The 16,754-nt window shown below is 41.5% G+C and overlaps 1 protein-coding gene across 5 annotated transcripts in view; it reads left to right on the top strand.

The window, feature by feature from the left end:
• The window catches only part of PDE1C (phosphodiesterase 1C), a 454,332-nt gene extending 438,885 nt beyond the window's left edge, over positions 1 to 15,447 (top strand). For 2 of the 5 annotated variants that reach the window (XM_036230466.1, XM_016160226.2), the window contains one exon: positions 13,726 to 15,443. In XM_036230466.1, the coding sequence (XP_036086359.1) occupies positions 13,726 to 13,895 (170 nt within the window). In that variant the 3' untranslated portion in view covers positions 13,896 to 15,443. Of the gene's footprint in view, positions 1 to 3,613; positions 9,028 to 13,725 lie in introns of those variants that run through there. The other 3 variants (XM_016160242.2, XM_016160223.2, XM_016160230.2) reach the window with 3 other exon arrangements.
• The last annotated feature ends 1,307 nt before the right edge of the window (positions 15,448 to 16,754 follow it).

Genomic DNA, 16,754 nt, shown 5'->3' with positions numbered 1-16,754 from the left:
AATTTAATTTGCAGCATTTTGTTCTTGGCTGTACATGAAATAATGGTTCACTTTATAGCCAGTGGCATCTTAGTTTAGATGAAAGATAACCTGCGCCCATCCGTTTTTTCAACCTTAACTTCTTCAGCTTCCCCATCCTGTTCGAGAACTGGACTCAGCGGCCACTGAGTAGCCTTTGAACCGTCTCACTTCTGTCTCTCTTCCTGAAACACGCCTTGCCCTTTTCCTCTCCCGGGTTCCTGCTTTTTGGAGTCCCTCCAAATCATCTGGGTAGAATGAATATGACTTATAATGATTTGCTTATAAGCCCCTTTACCCCTTGGGAGGTGGCTTTTTCAAAGGTGGGGACTCTCATTCATTTTTTGCCTCATTGTCCGCCAAGGTGACCAGCACATGTTGGGTCCTCGTTAATGTTTATAAGCCTCGGTGCATGGGTGTGTGAGTGAGTGCTGTCCATTTCAATTTATGACTGTATAGAAAGCAACCATCCTCAGAAAAAAGGCTCGTTTTCAAGTTGGATTTCCATCAACTATACTAACTTCCTTTTTAGCGTTGACTTGATCTTGCTTCATGATCTCCAGAAGCCCCTTTCATCTTGTCCCTGCTTGTGGTGATTGTACCCTCAGGACTATACACATCAAGAGGAAAACAGCTCTAAGCCAAGCAACTCCAGTGTGTAGTGATGGTGTTAGCTCTTCTTTGGGAGGTCATAGCATCCCAGGGTCAGGTGGGAGCTCTGACATGATCCTGAACATCTACAAGAATACACAGAGGTGACCTGGTTCCCAACTGGTGCTGGCTTGCTGGGTCTCTAAGGCCTCTGAGTCAGAGTCTGAGCCACTTTGTCTTTGGGCTTAGTTTGGGAGTCTAAACTGGCCCCATGTTAGGTGTCTTAAGTTATACTTATGACCACCCCAAAGCCTGTAGAGGCAGAGTGGGTAATTCTCAAAACGCTTGACGTAATTAGCCATGCTTAGTCTAGCAGACGCCCTCCACCTCACTCGCGACAGTGGCCAACTTACTACTCCTTCCTGCCTCAGGAATGCCACATGTCACCGCCCTCTGACTCAGGCACTTCTACCTCAAGCTCTTCTGCAGGCTGCGCAACAATTTAAAGGATCATGTTTAAGGACACTCAAAAATCCCAATGGAGAAATAATAATCCTTAAAAAACAATAAAGTAAAATTGTGCGGAAACAAAGCAAAAACAGAGGTGTGCAACAGAAGCAACTCAAAATCTGAAATTAAAACAAGCAAACAAACATAGATAGAAAAACTCATGGCGGAACACAGCTGAAAAGAGAATTAAAGTTGGAAAATCGTCCTTGGGACCTTATACCAAATACAACATAGGGAGGGAACCATGTCATAAATGAAAGCACGAGCCATAAAACGTTTACAAGAAGATATGGGGATAAATCTTCATCACCTTGGATTCGGCAACGGTTTCTTAGATAACATTACATCAAGAATGAGAACATCTTAAATGCCATGAGAAGCTGGTTATGTCCAGGGAAGCTGCAAGCATGTTGCCTGTAATCAAATGACGACCAATTGAGAGCAAAAGTTGCATTGGTAACAGTAAATGCCAGAAGACAGAGAGACGTATCTTCCATGTGCAGCAGGAAAACGAGGTAATAGCTAAAATAGCTCAATTATTAGTTGTGAGTGAAGCAAAGTAAAAGTATTTTCCAGTGTACCGTGGATATAACTTACCACTCATGGACTTCACTAAGAGAAATATTAAGGGACATACGTCAATGAGAAGAAAAGTGAACCCCGAAACAAGATGCGAGATACAAGAACTAATGGTACACACACAAGGAAATAAAACATGCTGGTAAATTTGGGTAACCGGTCACCATAAAAATAATGTCCAAATTGTCTGTCAAAATAGGAAACAGAAGCTGTGGATGGAATGAGGGTTACTCAGTAGGGAGCTAAGGAGCACTAAGATCTATTTTGTCTTTAGGCAGAACTTTGTAATTTTTTAAAACTCTTTAACACAGAGAATCATCAGTAAAATAATTTAAATACAACCTATGACATCTAAGTCAGCAAGTGAATAACGAAAGGAATGTAGACAATGTATTGCCTTAACAAAAGGTATAAAGAAAGAAAAAGAAGCAAAGAAGAAAGAACGAATATGAAATTAGATCGTAGAATCAAGTCTAAAACATAAAATTATATATATCAGTAATAATAATAATTGCGAATGGCTTAAACTCTGGTATTAAATACAGAGATTATCTGATTATATAAAAACAGTCCAACTCTTTAAAGACACGCTCAAAAACAAAAACAAAAACAAAAAAGCCCACAGAGAGTTTGCTGATGTATGGCAAAAGAAATTCTGTTCAAACATAAAGGTAGCTCTTGGCAAGATGTTGTGCATTTTAACACCTGTATAGAAATCTATTATACAGACGTGTCACAGGATATCTAATGATTGATGGTTGTTTTCCTTTTATTTTCTGCTATTACAAACGATGCTTAACATTATGTTGAGCAAGAAAAGCAAGTTGCAACAAGATTTAACACCATTTTCATTATCTTTTAAAACAACCAAAATATTAGATATTTTATGGATGCATACAAATGCAATAATTGAATGAATATAGGCACAGGAATAATAAATTCTGGATGAAGGGTTTTTTTTTGGGGGGGCGGGAATATCATGGAAGGGTATACTAGACACTTCAACTCTACTTGTGATAATTAATCTCTTTAAATAATTTTTGAGCAAATATGCAAAATGTTAAGATTTTATTAAACTCTATTAAGAATACATAGGCATTTGTTGTGTTATCATTTATGACTTTCTGTATGCTCAAAATATAATGTATTAAAGAATTTTTAAGTGAAAAATCTATGGCTGTCTTCTAAGACAGCTTTGTTTGGTTTTATCCATGTAGACATGATTTTACATATATTTCAGAGAAATTTAATGTTTTCCCTTCCTAACCTATTGGGAGAGATGGGTGTTGTTGGGATCTGAGAATTCAGATATGAAAAAGGTTCTGCAAGTAACATGCTTCCATCCAGAAGCTACCAGAGACCGCTTCATTAAAGAACAGCTTGTGTGGTTTCTGAAATCATCAACGGGGTTCTTCTGAAGCTCCAGGACCAGAAAACTCTTCTGGGGATGTCACCTCAAATCCTCGCACATCTATGGCAAAGCGACTCATGCAAAAAAGTAATAGCACCTGCAGCCAATTTTTCAGCTGTTCCTTAGGAGGTTTGTGAACCCACTGCATGGGTGGGACGTGAGTGACGGAGAGCTGAGGATATGCTGGCTCTCCCTGGAGGAGTGGCCCCGAGCTTCACCACCCCTCACAAGCATGGCTGCCGTTGATGGAGACTAGTCAGTGACTTACTTCTGAGCAGAGCCGCAGGGCGCCTTTCCTGCAGGGATCCTTAGATGGAAAGGTACGGTGCTGTGGCCGTTCTCTGGTGCAGATAGCTGATGGCTCCTCTATCTCTGCAGCTGCTGGCATGCACGGTAGTGTTGGCAGTAGACGCGGCTCTGCTTCCTGTCTCCCTGCCTGATGTAGAGTTTGAGTGTCTGGGCGTCAGCTGGCTTGCAATGACATTGTTGTGTTTCCTGTTCTAGGGGACTATGGATAGAGCGTCCGTCCAGAGGATTCCTCAGAAGAGAACCGACCAGCTCTGGGGTCTGAAGACATTTTAGGAAGCTTATGTTTCTTTTACCAAAACAAAATATCATGTGCATTGTAAGTTATTGAGTGACCAACTTCAAAAATGATAATTTCTGATCTCCCTCGCACAGGTTTTTAACAATAAATACTTTGATATGTATTGCGCATCTATCAAATGTCAGGGACTATGATAGGTTCTTAACATGTGTTATCTTATTTAATCATCATCCCTCTCTAAGGAAGTATTATAATCTCCATTCAAAAGTTAGGAAACTGAGGCATAATTGGATAAATAGCTTGCCCAAAGTTATCAGGCGGCAAACCTGCTCTTTGCTCTGAGTTTCATTACCAGTAGGTAAGGACTGACGTCAGATTTTGCCACACTGTAAGCACTTGCCGGGGTATTAGGTCAATTACCTGTGGTGTGGAGGGTCTCGCACTGTCTGTTAAGTGGAGATGCCCTGAGTGCTGTCTTTGCACACGTCTTTTATCTCATGTTCATTTCGAGGAATGGCAGTTGTCATTTCCTCTTTGGACTAGATCAAAATTCACTTGTTGTTTAGCACTTCAGAGCTCTAGAACCCTGGAGAAATGGGTCTTTCCAGCCTTCTTTGGCATAGGTCATCATTGGTGGGAACGAGGGACAGAGCTACTGACTTAGCTTCACACATCCCATCTTCATGTGCGTACGTGGAAAAACGCACAATTACTGACAAAAATCAAGCAAAGGACAGCTTGCATAGTCTCCAAAATATTTTTTTCTCCTTTGAAACAGCATGCATCATGCCCTTTGTGCTTGCCAGGGCAAACAAAATGAAAACAAAAAACTAAATTGAGGATGATCATCTCCTTGAGGGAGGGCTTTCATATTCTTTTATTTACTAGTTAAAAGAATAATTTTATTAAATGAAGCCACTAGTCATTAAATCATAAGGTTACAGGGCATTTAATAGGTAGCCATTGTTCAAAGGAGGAAAGAGCCAACCTCCCAGCCTTATTGAACTGTCCTTCCTCAGAGAGGCTTGACAACTGTGCCTTGGTGCCTCTGCATGCCAGAGGAGACCTGTAGGAATGAGCTGAGATTGTAGCATTTGAGTAAAACAGAGGTGCTCAGTCTTCAAATTTGAAATGTCCAAAGAATGTTCTTCTTGCATGTAAGGGGATCGCAAATCTAAGTATTAAGATGTTGCTGAAGCAAGGGAGAACAACCTTCGATTCTGAAGATTCAGTCAGCTTTGCCAGCTGGTGTGTATTCTACGGGATTTATTTATTCTTTGGCAAATAGAAGATTTATGAAGGTTTCGGGGGGTGATGTGGAGTAGTGTATTCATTCATTCCATTTTTCTCAGAGCCGACTCTTACCAGTATTGTTACTAAGCTCTGGGGATGCAAGTGGGCATAACATCCTTTCCCTGTCCACACTGAATTTATAGCCAACATTAATCACCTACAAGGAAAAGCACGAAGGAGAATTATCTAAGAGACCAGGGAATCAGTGGTTTAAAACCAATGGCAGTGACTCAATTATTACGGCTCAGCATAGAAATGCAGAGTCTTAAGAATCAAGTGTCCTTGTCTTTTTCCTAATTATATCGTGATTGGAATTCAGGGACTGGAACTCCTTGCGCCCTAGCTGGTTGTCTGAGCCACGCTGCCCATCCGGATTTCCAGCACGCCACATTGCCCGTGGTAGGCATTGCCCAATGTGATTGAATGAACCCCATATTTGTACATTGTGTAATTAGCTTAGAATGTGGGCTAGATGATTTTGCTTTGTTTAGAATAACCCTTGGTTTCAGCAAAGTGGTCCCCTTGGGTAACTGGATGGAAAAAAATATATATATATGTGTATATATATATATATTTTTTTTTTTTTTCACAAATGCACAGTTTGGATAATTAGTCCTTTGTGAATCAGACTGGCGTGTTCTCTGCCAAATTGTCTCAAATAAATTAAGTTAATCTCTTTTTGTGTGCCAGGGTCTTTTAGTAAAATCCAGTTGTGCGGGGGAGTTGCGTGACCTTTCTACACTATAACAAGATAGTTCACCAGGGAGAGACTTATTAAAAGGCCTCTGGTGATGACCTTTCATCTTCTGTGCTATGTATTAGTGGTGGTCACATACCAAGTACCCATGATATACTGGTACTGTGCGAGGTCGCAAGGTACCATACAACATTATATCATTTTATATTACCTTTAAAAATCCTCACGACAGCCATGCAAGACTGTTACTATTTTTCCCATTTCCAGAAAACAACAAAAGCAACGACAAGAACCCTGAGTCCCAGAACAGACGGTCTCCTTAGCATCTCACAGCAAGTAATAGCTTAACCCAGTTATGCGTTGCCCCGAGCCCCATGCTTCTCTCGTAACATCACACCACCTCCCTCAAAAGTAGACTTTTGCGGGTGTGTTTCCTGTCATAGATCAGATCTTAGCACATGGCCAAAGTTGGTGGCTCCTGCATGTGATGACCAGACCCTGTCAGCTCCCCCAAGCCTCCCTCGAAACCAAAGTATAAGCTGACTTGTTTTCAAAATGAATGCGACACCTGAGCCAGTGATTCTTCATGTTAGACTCACTGGGCATTACAAACATAACGATGCTTGGGCTCCACCTTAAAATAACTGGTTCCTTCAGAGACTCTCGTGGGGAGGGCTTGGCCATCAGTAAATTTTAAACCTCTCCAGGTGGCCTGATATGCATCCAGGGTTGAGAACATACAGCATCAGGTGGGTGAAGGGCCCCAGATTGTGTGGTTTATCTTTTCCCGGTGGACATACGTTTCTCTGTGGACCTGCAAGTGCTGGTCAGGTCACCTTTCCAGACCAGGCAGTGGTTCAGCTCAAGCAGTGTCAACTCTGCTTCTTCTGGACCTTTTCCTGTCCTCTGTGCTCTTTACTCTGCAACATTAAAATATGGAACCAGTAGATTATTCAGACTTCTCATTTTCTCGAGGTGAAGTCCTCAAGAGAGCCAAAGTCTTTAAAAATGTAGATGATAGGTTGTTGTCATATATGGCCGCGGTGATAAACTTTGAGTTAAAATTTCCACCCAAGATCCTGGAGCTCACCTGGCTTGATGGCTTGTCTCCAGTGCCCTTGGCTTTTAGAATACCTGTTAACATGCCAACTTGGCATAGGTAAGGGAAATGACAAGAGCAGGTACTTAAGCGATCCATTGGCCAGGGCCATATGTAATTCCCTCTAGAGCCATTATCACACAAATTGTATTAAGGGAGGGTGATTTTTTTGGGAAAAGTATGGTTATGGTTGCTAACAAAGGTATACAAGGATCCTGTATGTTACATGGTTATGTACCGAAATACTGATAGTATAAATAAGGTATAATTTTACCGTAACTCATTTAAACTTACTCCGAACTTTGGTCCAAGGTGATTTTAAATATGGGAGGAAGGCTCTGAAGTCAGACCACTTGGATGTGAAACCCAAATCCAGACTTCCTGCGTACTTGCTATGTAAACTTCGGCAAGCTAAACTCTTTAAGTCTCAGTTTCCTCACCCCAAAAGGGACTGATAACAGCGCTTGCCTATTAGGATTACAGTGAAGATAAAAGGCGAGTTCACTAAATTCTTAGCATTGTTCTTAGTACACAACGTACATGAAATATTATAATTTTTTTTTACCATGGCATATCCTGAAATGAAAATCATAGGCTCGATTCTTATATTGTTCCCGCCTCAAAGGAGCTGATGTTAACATTCCAATGCCTTGCAATTCTAAACTCATGGATGATTTCTGTGCATTTTTATAAGGGCTTTCCATCAGATTTCAAACACATACTATAAATAGACACTGATTTTAAGAATGGAATGCACGGCAGCGGGATTTTGTTCTTCATGTAAAACATTTGAGAGGCATTCAATGATTATTTTTTACCTTGTTAGTTTAGTGTATGTGTTTGTGTACATGCATGTGTGTGTGTGTGTGTGTGTGTGTGTGTGCATGTGAGAGAGAGAGAAAGAGAGAGTCTGTGTAAATGCAGACTATAGAAAATGTCTATAGATGGAAATTTTTTTTGCGAAGGTCATATTATGGCATTCTCTTTGGATGAGAAGAAAACACATATCCAACACTTATTTTTTTAAAAAAAAAAAAAGGTGCTGATACTAGAATTTATTCAGAAGCCAGGAGTAAACCAAGTTGCTGACTTTAGAGGTAGCAGTGCCCTGCACGGGGATTCGGCATTTGCTCACATGAAGTGGCCACTTTGGCCGCGGTGCAGTGGTTCCGGAAGGTCACATGGCAGTCACAGGCCCTGGAAAGGACAGAGCTGCTGATATGCAGGTCATTATTTAACTCCCGGGAACGAGGCTGGACTTAGATTAGATGAGGACAAGCGACGGTGTCCTCTGGCCTTGCTCTCACTCAGCACACAACGATGGGGCATGCTGAATTAATGGGATCGATGTGATAGAATAATGATAATGATGCTGCGTTATCCCAGTTTTTGTGAAAGTGTTTTCTGCTGAACACTCTGTGAGATGCTCCCGATAAAGGGGCTTCCTTGGCCCAATAGAATTGAGAAAAGCTGCATGCTATTGGCTATTTTTAGGGATTCATAATTCACGTCTCCATTATTTATGTCTCGGAGAAGTCCTGCCATGAAAATATTAATTTAACTTTCCTGTCCCTTTCCTGCAACAACTTCTGTTACATTCACAGCTTTATTGAAGGGGACTCTGAGGAACAGTAGGCGAAATCGAATTTTCAAACAAGGAGTTTCAAAAACACCATTCATAGTTCAACACTTAGATCTAACTAACAGCCATATCAGTTTTATATATTTCATTATTTTACAGAATTTATTATTTTATAATAAATTCCAATCTATTTTCTGAAGAATGATTCTATGCAATAGTCTCCCATGCCAGAAAAAAAAAAGTAGCCGCCAAGCGAAAATGGTCTCAGAGAGAGACACAGGGGGGACATAGAGAGAGGAAAAATTATAGACCGGTGGAGGCAGAGGAAAGGGAGGAAGTCACAGACACCTTTGGGAGGAACTGTGGGATTTATGGAAATGATGAGATTTAAACAAATGAGGATTAAAATTCCTAAACGAGTATCGCTTTTATGAAAAACAAACATTGCGTGTAATTGTAAAATAAAGGATGAGGATGTGTCAATTTTTGTCTTGAAGTTTTCTTTTCCTGGGCACGTTTGAAAGTAATATAGACAATGACTTTCCCTAGTGCAGGTTCTACCCAGAGACATGTGCCTCTGTCAAATCTTCATTAGCTAATTAGATCTTTTTCTCCAAGTAAATTGCTCCAAGAGACAAGGGTAGACTTCGGGACTGTGTCCTCGAGAGAAAAGGGTCCAGCTTGCTGATAATGAGGCATACAGAGGGGAGTGGGTTCTGTCCCCAATTTGGTTGTATCTCCGGGGGTGGGGAGGGGGGTGGGAAGGAGGATTGGGATATCACTGCCCCGATCCGGCTGTGTGAAGTGCCCAGTTGATGAAAAGGCAGGGGTCAGAGCCCCTCCCAGGAATTTTTCAGGAACAGCCGGAATACAAAAGAAGAAGTCCTCAGAAGGCCACACCAGCACCCCAGAAGCAAGTCCCCATTCAGCTCAAGGTGGCGCCGTCATTTCTGGCTCTGCTCTTTTGCCGGTCATCAAATCACGACCCCCTGCAGAGGGGAAAGGCGATCGATGCATGCAAAACAGCCCTCTATGACTTTTCTCTTCTTCCCACATTTTGAGGGAAGGTGACAGCTGGCCTCCCAGTATTTCCGCAATCTCGCCGGGGAGCCGATCTCGATCAGCGGGTTCAACTCTATTTGCGGTGACTCCAGTGGCAACGAGAGCTTTCGTTCCGACAATCAGAATTCCAGCAAACGGTAAATGTGTCTCCATGCTGAGAAGTGGGAAATTCAATAATACTTTGGCTGGGTTCACGCTGAGGAGTGGAAATAGAGTGAATATGGAAGGACTGTGACTCGGAGGATAGTAAATCAGCCGGCCCAGTCGCTGGCAACGCTCCGAAGCCCCCTCCCATCCCTACTCCGTTCTCTGGGTTTAACAGGACCGTTTTTATGTTGGTTTATAGAGCGTTTTGTGCTGCAATCCCTTGTTTATCCTAAGAAACAAAATCGAGCGCTCTGAGATTCTAAAAACCTCTGTTCTTCTGTGTATATATTATGACGTCACTACAGGACCATTTGCCAAGTTGGTGTGAGCGTTATGGAGCTTGTAGGAAGATCATCGTTTATTATGCCTGACAGCTTTTTTCTTCGTTAAGCAGGCCACTCATTTCAGGGGGGAGTACTAGAATGGAAGCCCCTCGACAGCAGGAATTCTGTCTGTTTTGTTCATGGTTACATCAGTAGGTGCTCTAAGGAGTCGATGACTGAGTTCTAATCTATAGGCTGTCAAATGCATACTCAGCTCTGAGTGCTCTGAGATGTCTAGTCCTACAGCCCAAAGTAAGCTCAGTTTTCTGACTTTCTATGGTGTATGATTTTCTAGAATAGTTCTGATATATAATTCTAAAGAAGACATTTTGTGTAGAATGTTTCTTTGCAAAAAAGTTGCACCACCAAAACCTGACCCTCAGAAACATTAAAAAGTGTAAACAATCAAAAACAAATAGTCATGTTTATATTACTCAGAGATAATCAATGCTATAGTTTAAATGTCTATTATTACAGATATAAACACACATTTGTTTTCATAGTAATGAAGTTAGATCATCCGTACTGTCATTTTTTATTTAACAGTATTACACAAACCTATTTTTATTAATAGACATTTGTATCATTTTTCCGTAGTATCACAGTAGTATATTTTAAGAATGTACCAGAACTTAACCTGTTCTCTATGATCATACATTTGTTTCTGACCTTTTGCTTGTTCACAAACGCTGTGCATTTTCCTGTTACTGGAAGAGGTTTGCAAAGCTGGTTTTCCAGGTAACCTCTTCTTTGATAGAGCTGCCCCCAGTCCTAGCCCTTTGAGCCAAGCAGAGCCACCTGTGTGCCACACCCCTTTGCTGGCCCCGCAGTGAGAGCTGGTGTTCGAGACAACAGGTTCGGCATCAGCTCTGCTCCTCCACGCCTTTTACCTGATTATTACATCTCACCTGTTTGTGATTATCATTTAACCTGGCCTTATCTTTACTCACGTTTGCCTTGTCTTGTTGACCAAGCGCTTTCCAGCGGGACCTAGAAGGGGAGGAGGCAGGGTAGGTGATGAGGGGCTAGAGCAGAGGGAGGTAGAGGGAGAAAGAATCAATTAGTATTTTACCTTCTTCTGTGTGGACATCTATAGGTAGATAGTGTGCTTTTATTATTATCTATAGTTCATACTTTATTCAGATTCCCTTAGTTGTTACCTAGTGTTTTGTTTTGTTTTGTTTTGTTTTTTCCTGTTCCAGGATCCCATCCAGGATGACACATTGTATTTAGTCATTGTGTTTACTTAGGCTTCTCTTGGCTGTGACGGTTTCTCAGACTTCTCTTGTTTTTGGTGACTTTGACAGTTTTGAGGAATACCGGTCAGGTATTGTGCAGAATTTCCCTCAATTGTGACTTGTCTGATGCTTTTTCTTCACTAAAATGGAGTTATGTATTTTGGATAGGAAGACCAGGGAGTTAAAATTCAGTTTTTACAATATAATATCCATTTCCATCACATACAGTCAGGGGTGCATAATACCAACATGACCTATCACTACCGATGTTAACCTTGATCTCCGAGGTAGTGTTTGCTAGATTTCTCCACTATAAAGTTGCTCTTTTGTCCCCTTTCTAGACTGCACTCCCTAGAAGGGTGTCACTGTGTCCAACCCACACTCAAGGCTCCTCTACCATGAGGGAGGTTTATCTACATAAATGATTTAAAATTCTTTTGCATGAGAGATTTGTCTATTGCCCCACACTTTTTTATTTATTCAAATATTTATAGTAGTACAGATTCATGGATGTGTATTTTATTCATTGGGCTACAATTCAAAACTGCCGTATTTACTTTGTTGCTCAAATTATTCCAGCTTTGGCCATTTGGGAGCTCTTTTATTTGGGGGCCCCCTTGGTCCTGTCATTCTTTTTTTGCCCTTTCTTAGTTTCTGCCACTTTAAGATGCTCCAGGATCATCTGGTACGTTTTGTTCTCTAGTCCTAGAATCAGCCATTTCTATAAGGAGCCCTGCTTCCTTTATTTGGAGAATGGTGTTAGAAACCATGATCCAGGCTCTAGGAGTGCTCATGGCTGCTGGGATTTCTAGGCCAGTAGCTGCTTCGTCACCTCCAGGCCCTTCCCGCTAACAGCACGAGGAAATGTGTGTGTGTGTGTGTGTGTGTGTGTGTGTGTATCTCTGTCTCTGTCCATCTGTTCATCCATCCAGCCAGCCAGCCAGCCAGCCATTATCTATCATCTGTCTATCTATCATCTATCTATCTATAGCTGTATCTATATTAAAAATGAACTCATACCGCCGCATGAATCATTCTGGCCTCCTCTTCCTGTTTTCCTGTAAGTTCCCACCCTGACCGAGAGAAACCTGGCTCTCACCATCCACCGTCCACGTACATAGTTGTCCAGTTCTAAAAGGCATGTAGAGTAGTAGTAGAATTGTTAACTCCCATGGGAAACGACTTCATCAGCCAGCATAGAGTACTCGTGCGCGGCATCACCGACCTTTAGTCCAACAGAATCCACTCATACCCAAAGGTAGCCACACCCCGCTTGACGAGGCTGTTTCCTACATTTAGAATGCAGTTAAATGGTTTGGTTACATTCTGCATTCCATTCTGTGATTCCCCTGACCTCCTAAATTATTCTTTAAATTCGCATATGTCCTGGTTGGCTCCTTGTGCTGCAAAATGCTGAGTGTTGACGAATGCCTAGCATCACGTTTCCACCTCTGCAGGAACATATGGAATAGTTCTACTTCCCTAATAATTCTCTGGGCTCCACCTGTATAACCCCCTCTCCTCCCTTCGAAACCCTAGCAACCGCTGATCCTTTTATCATTTCTATTGTTTTGCCCTTTCCAGAATGTCATATAAATGGAATCGTACGGTGCGTAGCTTTCTCGACTGACTTCTCTCATTTAGCAACATACATTTAAGATTCATGTGTGTCTTTACGTGGCTCGGCTGTTCATTTTTTTTTTTTTTATCACTGAATGATATTCTGTTGTGTGGATGTTCCTCAATTTCTTTATCCATTTAACTGTTGAGGGACATCTTGATTGTTTCCAGTCTGGGGAAATTGTGAATAAGCGTCTATAAAATTGCACAGGTTTATATGCGGACATACATTTTCAAATCAGTTGGGTAAATTACACAGCAGCACAATTGCGGGATCATATGGTGAGACTAGCTTCATAAGAAACTATCAAAAGGTCTTCCAAAGTGGCTGTAACATTTTACATCCCCGCCAGCAAGAATAAGAGCTCCTGTCGCTCTACCTTGTCAGCAATGAGCATCATCAGATTTTGGTGAGATTTTATCCAAAATGTGTAGGCGTGTAGTATATATTACTGTTGTTTTGATTTATAATTCCCTGATGACAAAAATCATTGAGTATCTTCCATGTGTGCATCTTCTTCGGTGAGGAGTCTGTTCAGATCTTTAGTTATGTTAGATACAAAAGTTATGTATAGGTTTTTGCAATTATTTTCTCAATGACATACCTCATATTAGCACTTCGAGATTATGCGCCACATTGCAACTTTAAAACCTTACATACAATGCTAAAAGCTGCCCGATAACATGACTGTGCTCACTTCTGATTGCCTCGCTCTTCCCCAAAATGACTCTATTGCTGCCTCTTACTTCCTTAACCCTCTCCATTCATTAGAAAAGAACTTTATATTTCAGAGCGATCGCTGTCTATCTCTAGGAATTTGTTTTTATTTAAAAAGAATGACCAAGGTAAAAATGTATTTATTCATCTATCTGCAGCTAGTTATTCCCAGTCAGAGTTTAATCGTGTTTTCTGGTTTTGAAGGAAACAATTAGGTCCAGATGCGAGGAAGTCGTGCCACGTCATTGGTGAGGCTAACGGTTGTCTGTCTTCCTTTGCATGGCCTTCAGTCATCAAGCCTCCTCTGCGACACTTTAAACGCCCCGCTTATGCATCTAGCTCCTACGCACCTTCCGTCCCAAAGAAGACTGAGGAGCATCCTGCGAGGTACAAGATGCTGGATCAGAGAATCAAAATGAAAAAGATTCAGAACATCTCACATAACTGGAACAGAAAATAGTAGGTCAAGGGGAAGAGAGGGAGAGAAGGAGAGAGAGGACCCCTCGCCCGCCTCTCACTGCTCGTCAGCTGCAGTGGGACATGTCTCCAACACCCCTGGGAGACTGTGGGGCTGTGCAATCAATGGCTGACCCCACTAGGGCAAAGCGAAGGCTATATTTGATTTTCCCCTTTGTTGTTCTCTTATGGACCCATCAGTTGCTGGATTTGGGGGTCAATTCAGACTCCAGCCCCAAATCAGTAAGAGGGTTGTCTCATGTGGCTTTTATTGGCATACATCTTTCAAAGTCTAAATTGGATCGAAATTAAAATGATATGACCTATTCAGAAAAAAAATGAAATAGCTCTCATTGACACTATTTTTATCCCTGGACCTTGACTTACCCCCATAAAACTATTAATTTAATAATCATTGTATTTAAGAAACGCACTTCCAAAAACATCTTTTCAACTTTAAATGCAATATTTAAAATTCAAGTAAACATACGAGTTTCGAAGCAAATGCACTCAGAACAAAAGTTGTGCTTCTGTATGTAATGATCTTAAAGGGAAAAGAAGGCTGACGAATCGTCGTGTTTATAGACATGTCTGAACTCGGGCTTCACAAAGCAGATCCGAATTAAAACTGAAGGCCCGTGTTCTGGTTCTTACTGTGTGCTTCAGGCCTAATAGATTTATTTAAGGCTATGAATGTCTGTAGGAGGCGTGTTTAGGCTCTGCTTTCCTCTAATCCTTCATTTTCACTCACAGTAGTCAATGCTAGAAATCAATGAGATGCTCACGCCTCAGAGATTCTAGGTTCTGGGGCAGGAGGGTGTCAAATGCTGAACCTGATTTGAATTCCTTATTTGAAGATTTTTTTTTTTTTTGCCATAAGATTGGAGATGCCTTTAAGTTTAATTCAGATCATCTTCCTAACAGACCACAGATGTAGGTTTCAAACACCAGAAACAGCGTTTGATCCCTTCAGAAATGGTCTGGTGCAGTGGAAAACTTTACATTTGTTGTTAGGTAGATCTGATCTCCGGTCCTGTCCTGTCTATAATGATTTGCAGGTCCTCGGTCTAATGGCATAATCTTTGAAAGCCTCAGTTTGCTTAACTAGAAAGTGGAATTCATAACGTCCACTGTGCCTTTTGTGACAACAATTAAAGTGATGTCAATTCTGATTGATATTGCTGAGCCCGAAGAGTGATGGGATACAACAGATGTAGCTAGAAGGGTTTTACATCTAGGAAAAACTCTCCAGGACCCCCCTTTCCCCCCGCAAAAACACGCACACAAAACAGACTGTGCCCTGACGCTGCAGCCTTTGGGGTCTGAGTGTAAAGGGTTTCGGGTCCTCTTTCATTCTTCATAGTTCATTTTCAGTAAACTACAATTATGCAATTGAGCCGGTTCCAGAGTTTAGAGCCCGTCCTGCTATTGAGCAAATCATTTATAATATGCTTTATGATGGTATTTCAGAGAAATGTAAGTACTATACAAAAAGGAAAATCACTGTGACTTCGTTAGTGAAGCAATTGTAATTCTTAGCTCCTTGCTCAGTGCCTGAGCAAAAGGACCTTTTTGCTGGTAGCTGCTTTTCCACCTGGATTAGGCTAACTCAGTGGGTAACTTCTACCTGTTCAGATCCAGATGCCTTAGTGCTTTCTGCATAGAGACATTTGGCCACACAATGAAACTACCCATGAGGTGGTGGCCGCCGTGCTTCCCAGTGGATTCTGGAGGGAAAATGGGGCGCTGTAATATACCTAACCGAAAGTAACCTCACAGGGTGATCTGAACATAATTCCTAACTGGACAGGTCATGGTGGATAGTCACGCTCCGGGCATATACTTCTTTAGTAAAAGGCTTATCTTTGCCTTAAGTAAGCCCTGTCTCTCGTGTTTGTGCATCTAGGTTAACACACCTTTGAAATGTCTCTTTTTCAGACCCCTCCAAAGGTACCACCCACAAGAGGGCACGTAATCGCGTTAACTAGCCCGTAATCTAATCTCCGCCTTGCTTCCTCCCACCTCCACGCAATCTTCCTCACTTCTCTCCTTAATTCCAGCCACACAAAACAAACTGCAGACCGCCATTCTGGGAAGCATTGTTCTCAGCCCGTTGGTATCTGTCTGCTTCCAGGCGCATCCTCTCTTTGGCTCAAATAAACTCAGAAAAATTTTTTTAAAAAAGTGATTGTCGGCATGATGTTCAAAGCTCTAGAAACATTTCACGAGTTCTTGTAGCAAAGAATCAAGCCACAAATAACGTCCCTCATCTAATCCTCAGTGCCTTCGCTCTCAGGTGTTAAGGCTTTAGTGTGGCTGTGCTTTCTTGCCTGTGCATCTTGATGCTGGCAACTGTGAACCTGGGCAAGAAATTTGGCTCTCTCTGGATTCTTTTCACCCCAAGATGTTATTTTTCAATCTTTGCTAATATTTTAATTGAGCGAATGCACAGATATCAAGATTCTGCGTTGCTCGTAAAATTCCTACCACGTTATTTGCATGATGGATTGTATAGAAATCGAAATTATATATTCTTATAGCAAATAAAAAGATGCTTTAAAGGACTTCTTTGTATGTGAGTCATGTTTTTCTTCTCCAGAATTCTGGGATTCATTTGAAGAGAGTTAAATTTCCCCTCTGCTTGGCACTATTCGGTCCCGAATATCTTATCAAGATGCATAGTAAAACTTACCCTTTTCTGTTTGCCTCCTGATTGTATAGGCGATAGCTTTTTAAAAAACCTTCTCCTCCCTATACCACAAACCAAATAAATTTATTTGTTAATATGAGTAACCCATAGTCGAAACTAGTCCATAGGTAAATAGCTGTGTTATCAACTCAGTTTACATCATTCCAGGCAAAA

The sequence above is a fragment of the Rousettus aegyptiacus genome, unplaced genomic scaffold, assembly GCF_014176215.1.
Source record: "Rousettus aegyptiacus isolate mRouAeg1 unplaced genomic scaffold, mRouAeg1.p scaffold_m13_p_13, whole genome shotgun sequence".
NCBI lineage: Eukaryota > Metazoa > Chordata > Mammalia > Chiroptera > Pteropodidae > Rousettus > Rousettus aegyptiacus.
The sequence above is the reverse complement of the archived record's forward strand: the minus strand, read 5'-3'. Positions and strand labels throughout refer to the sequence as shown.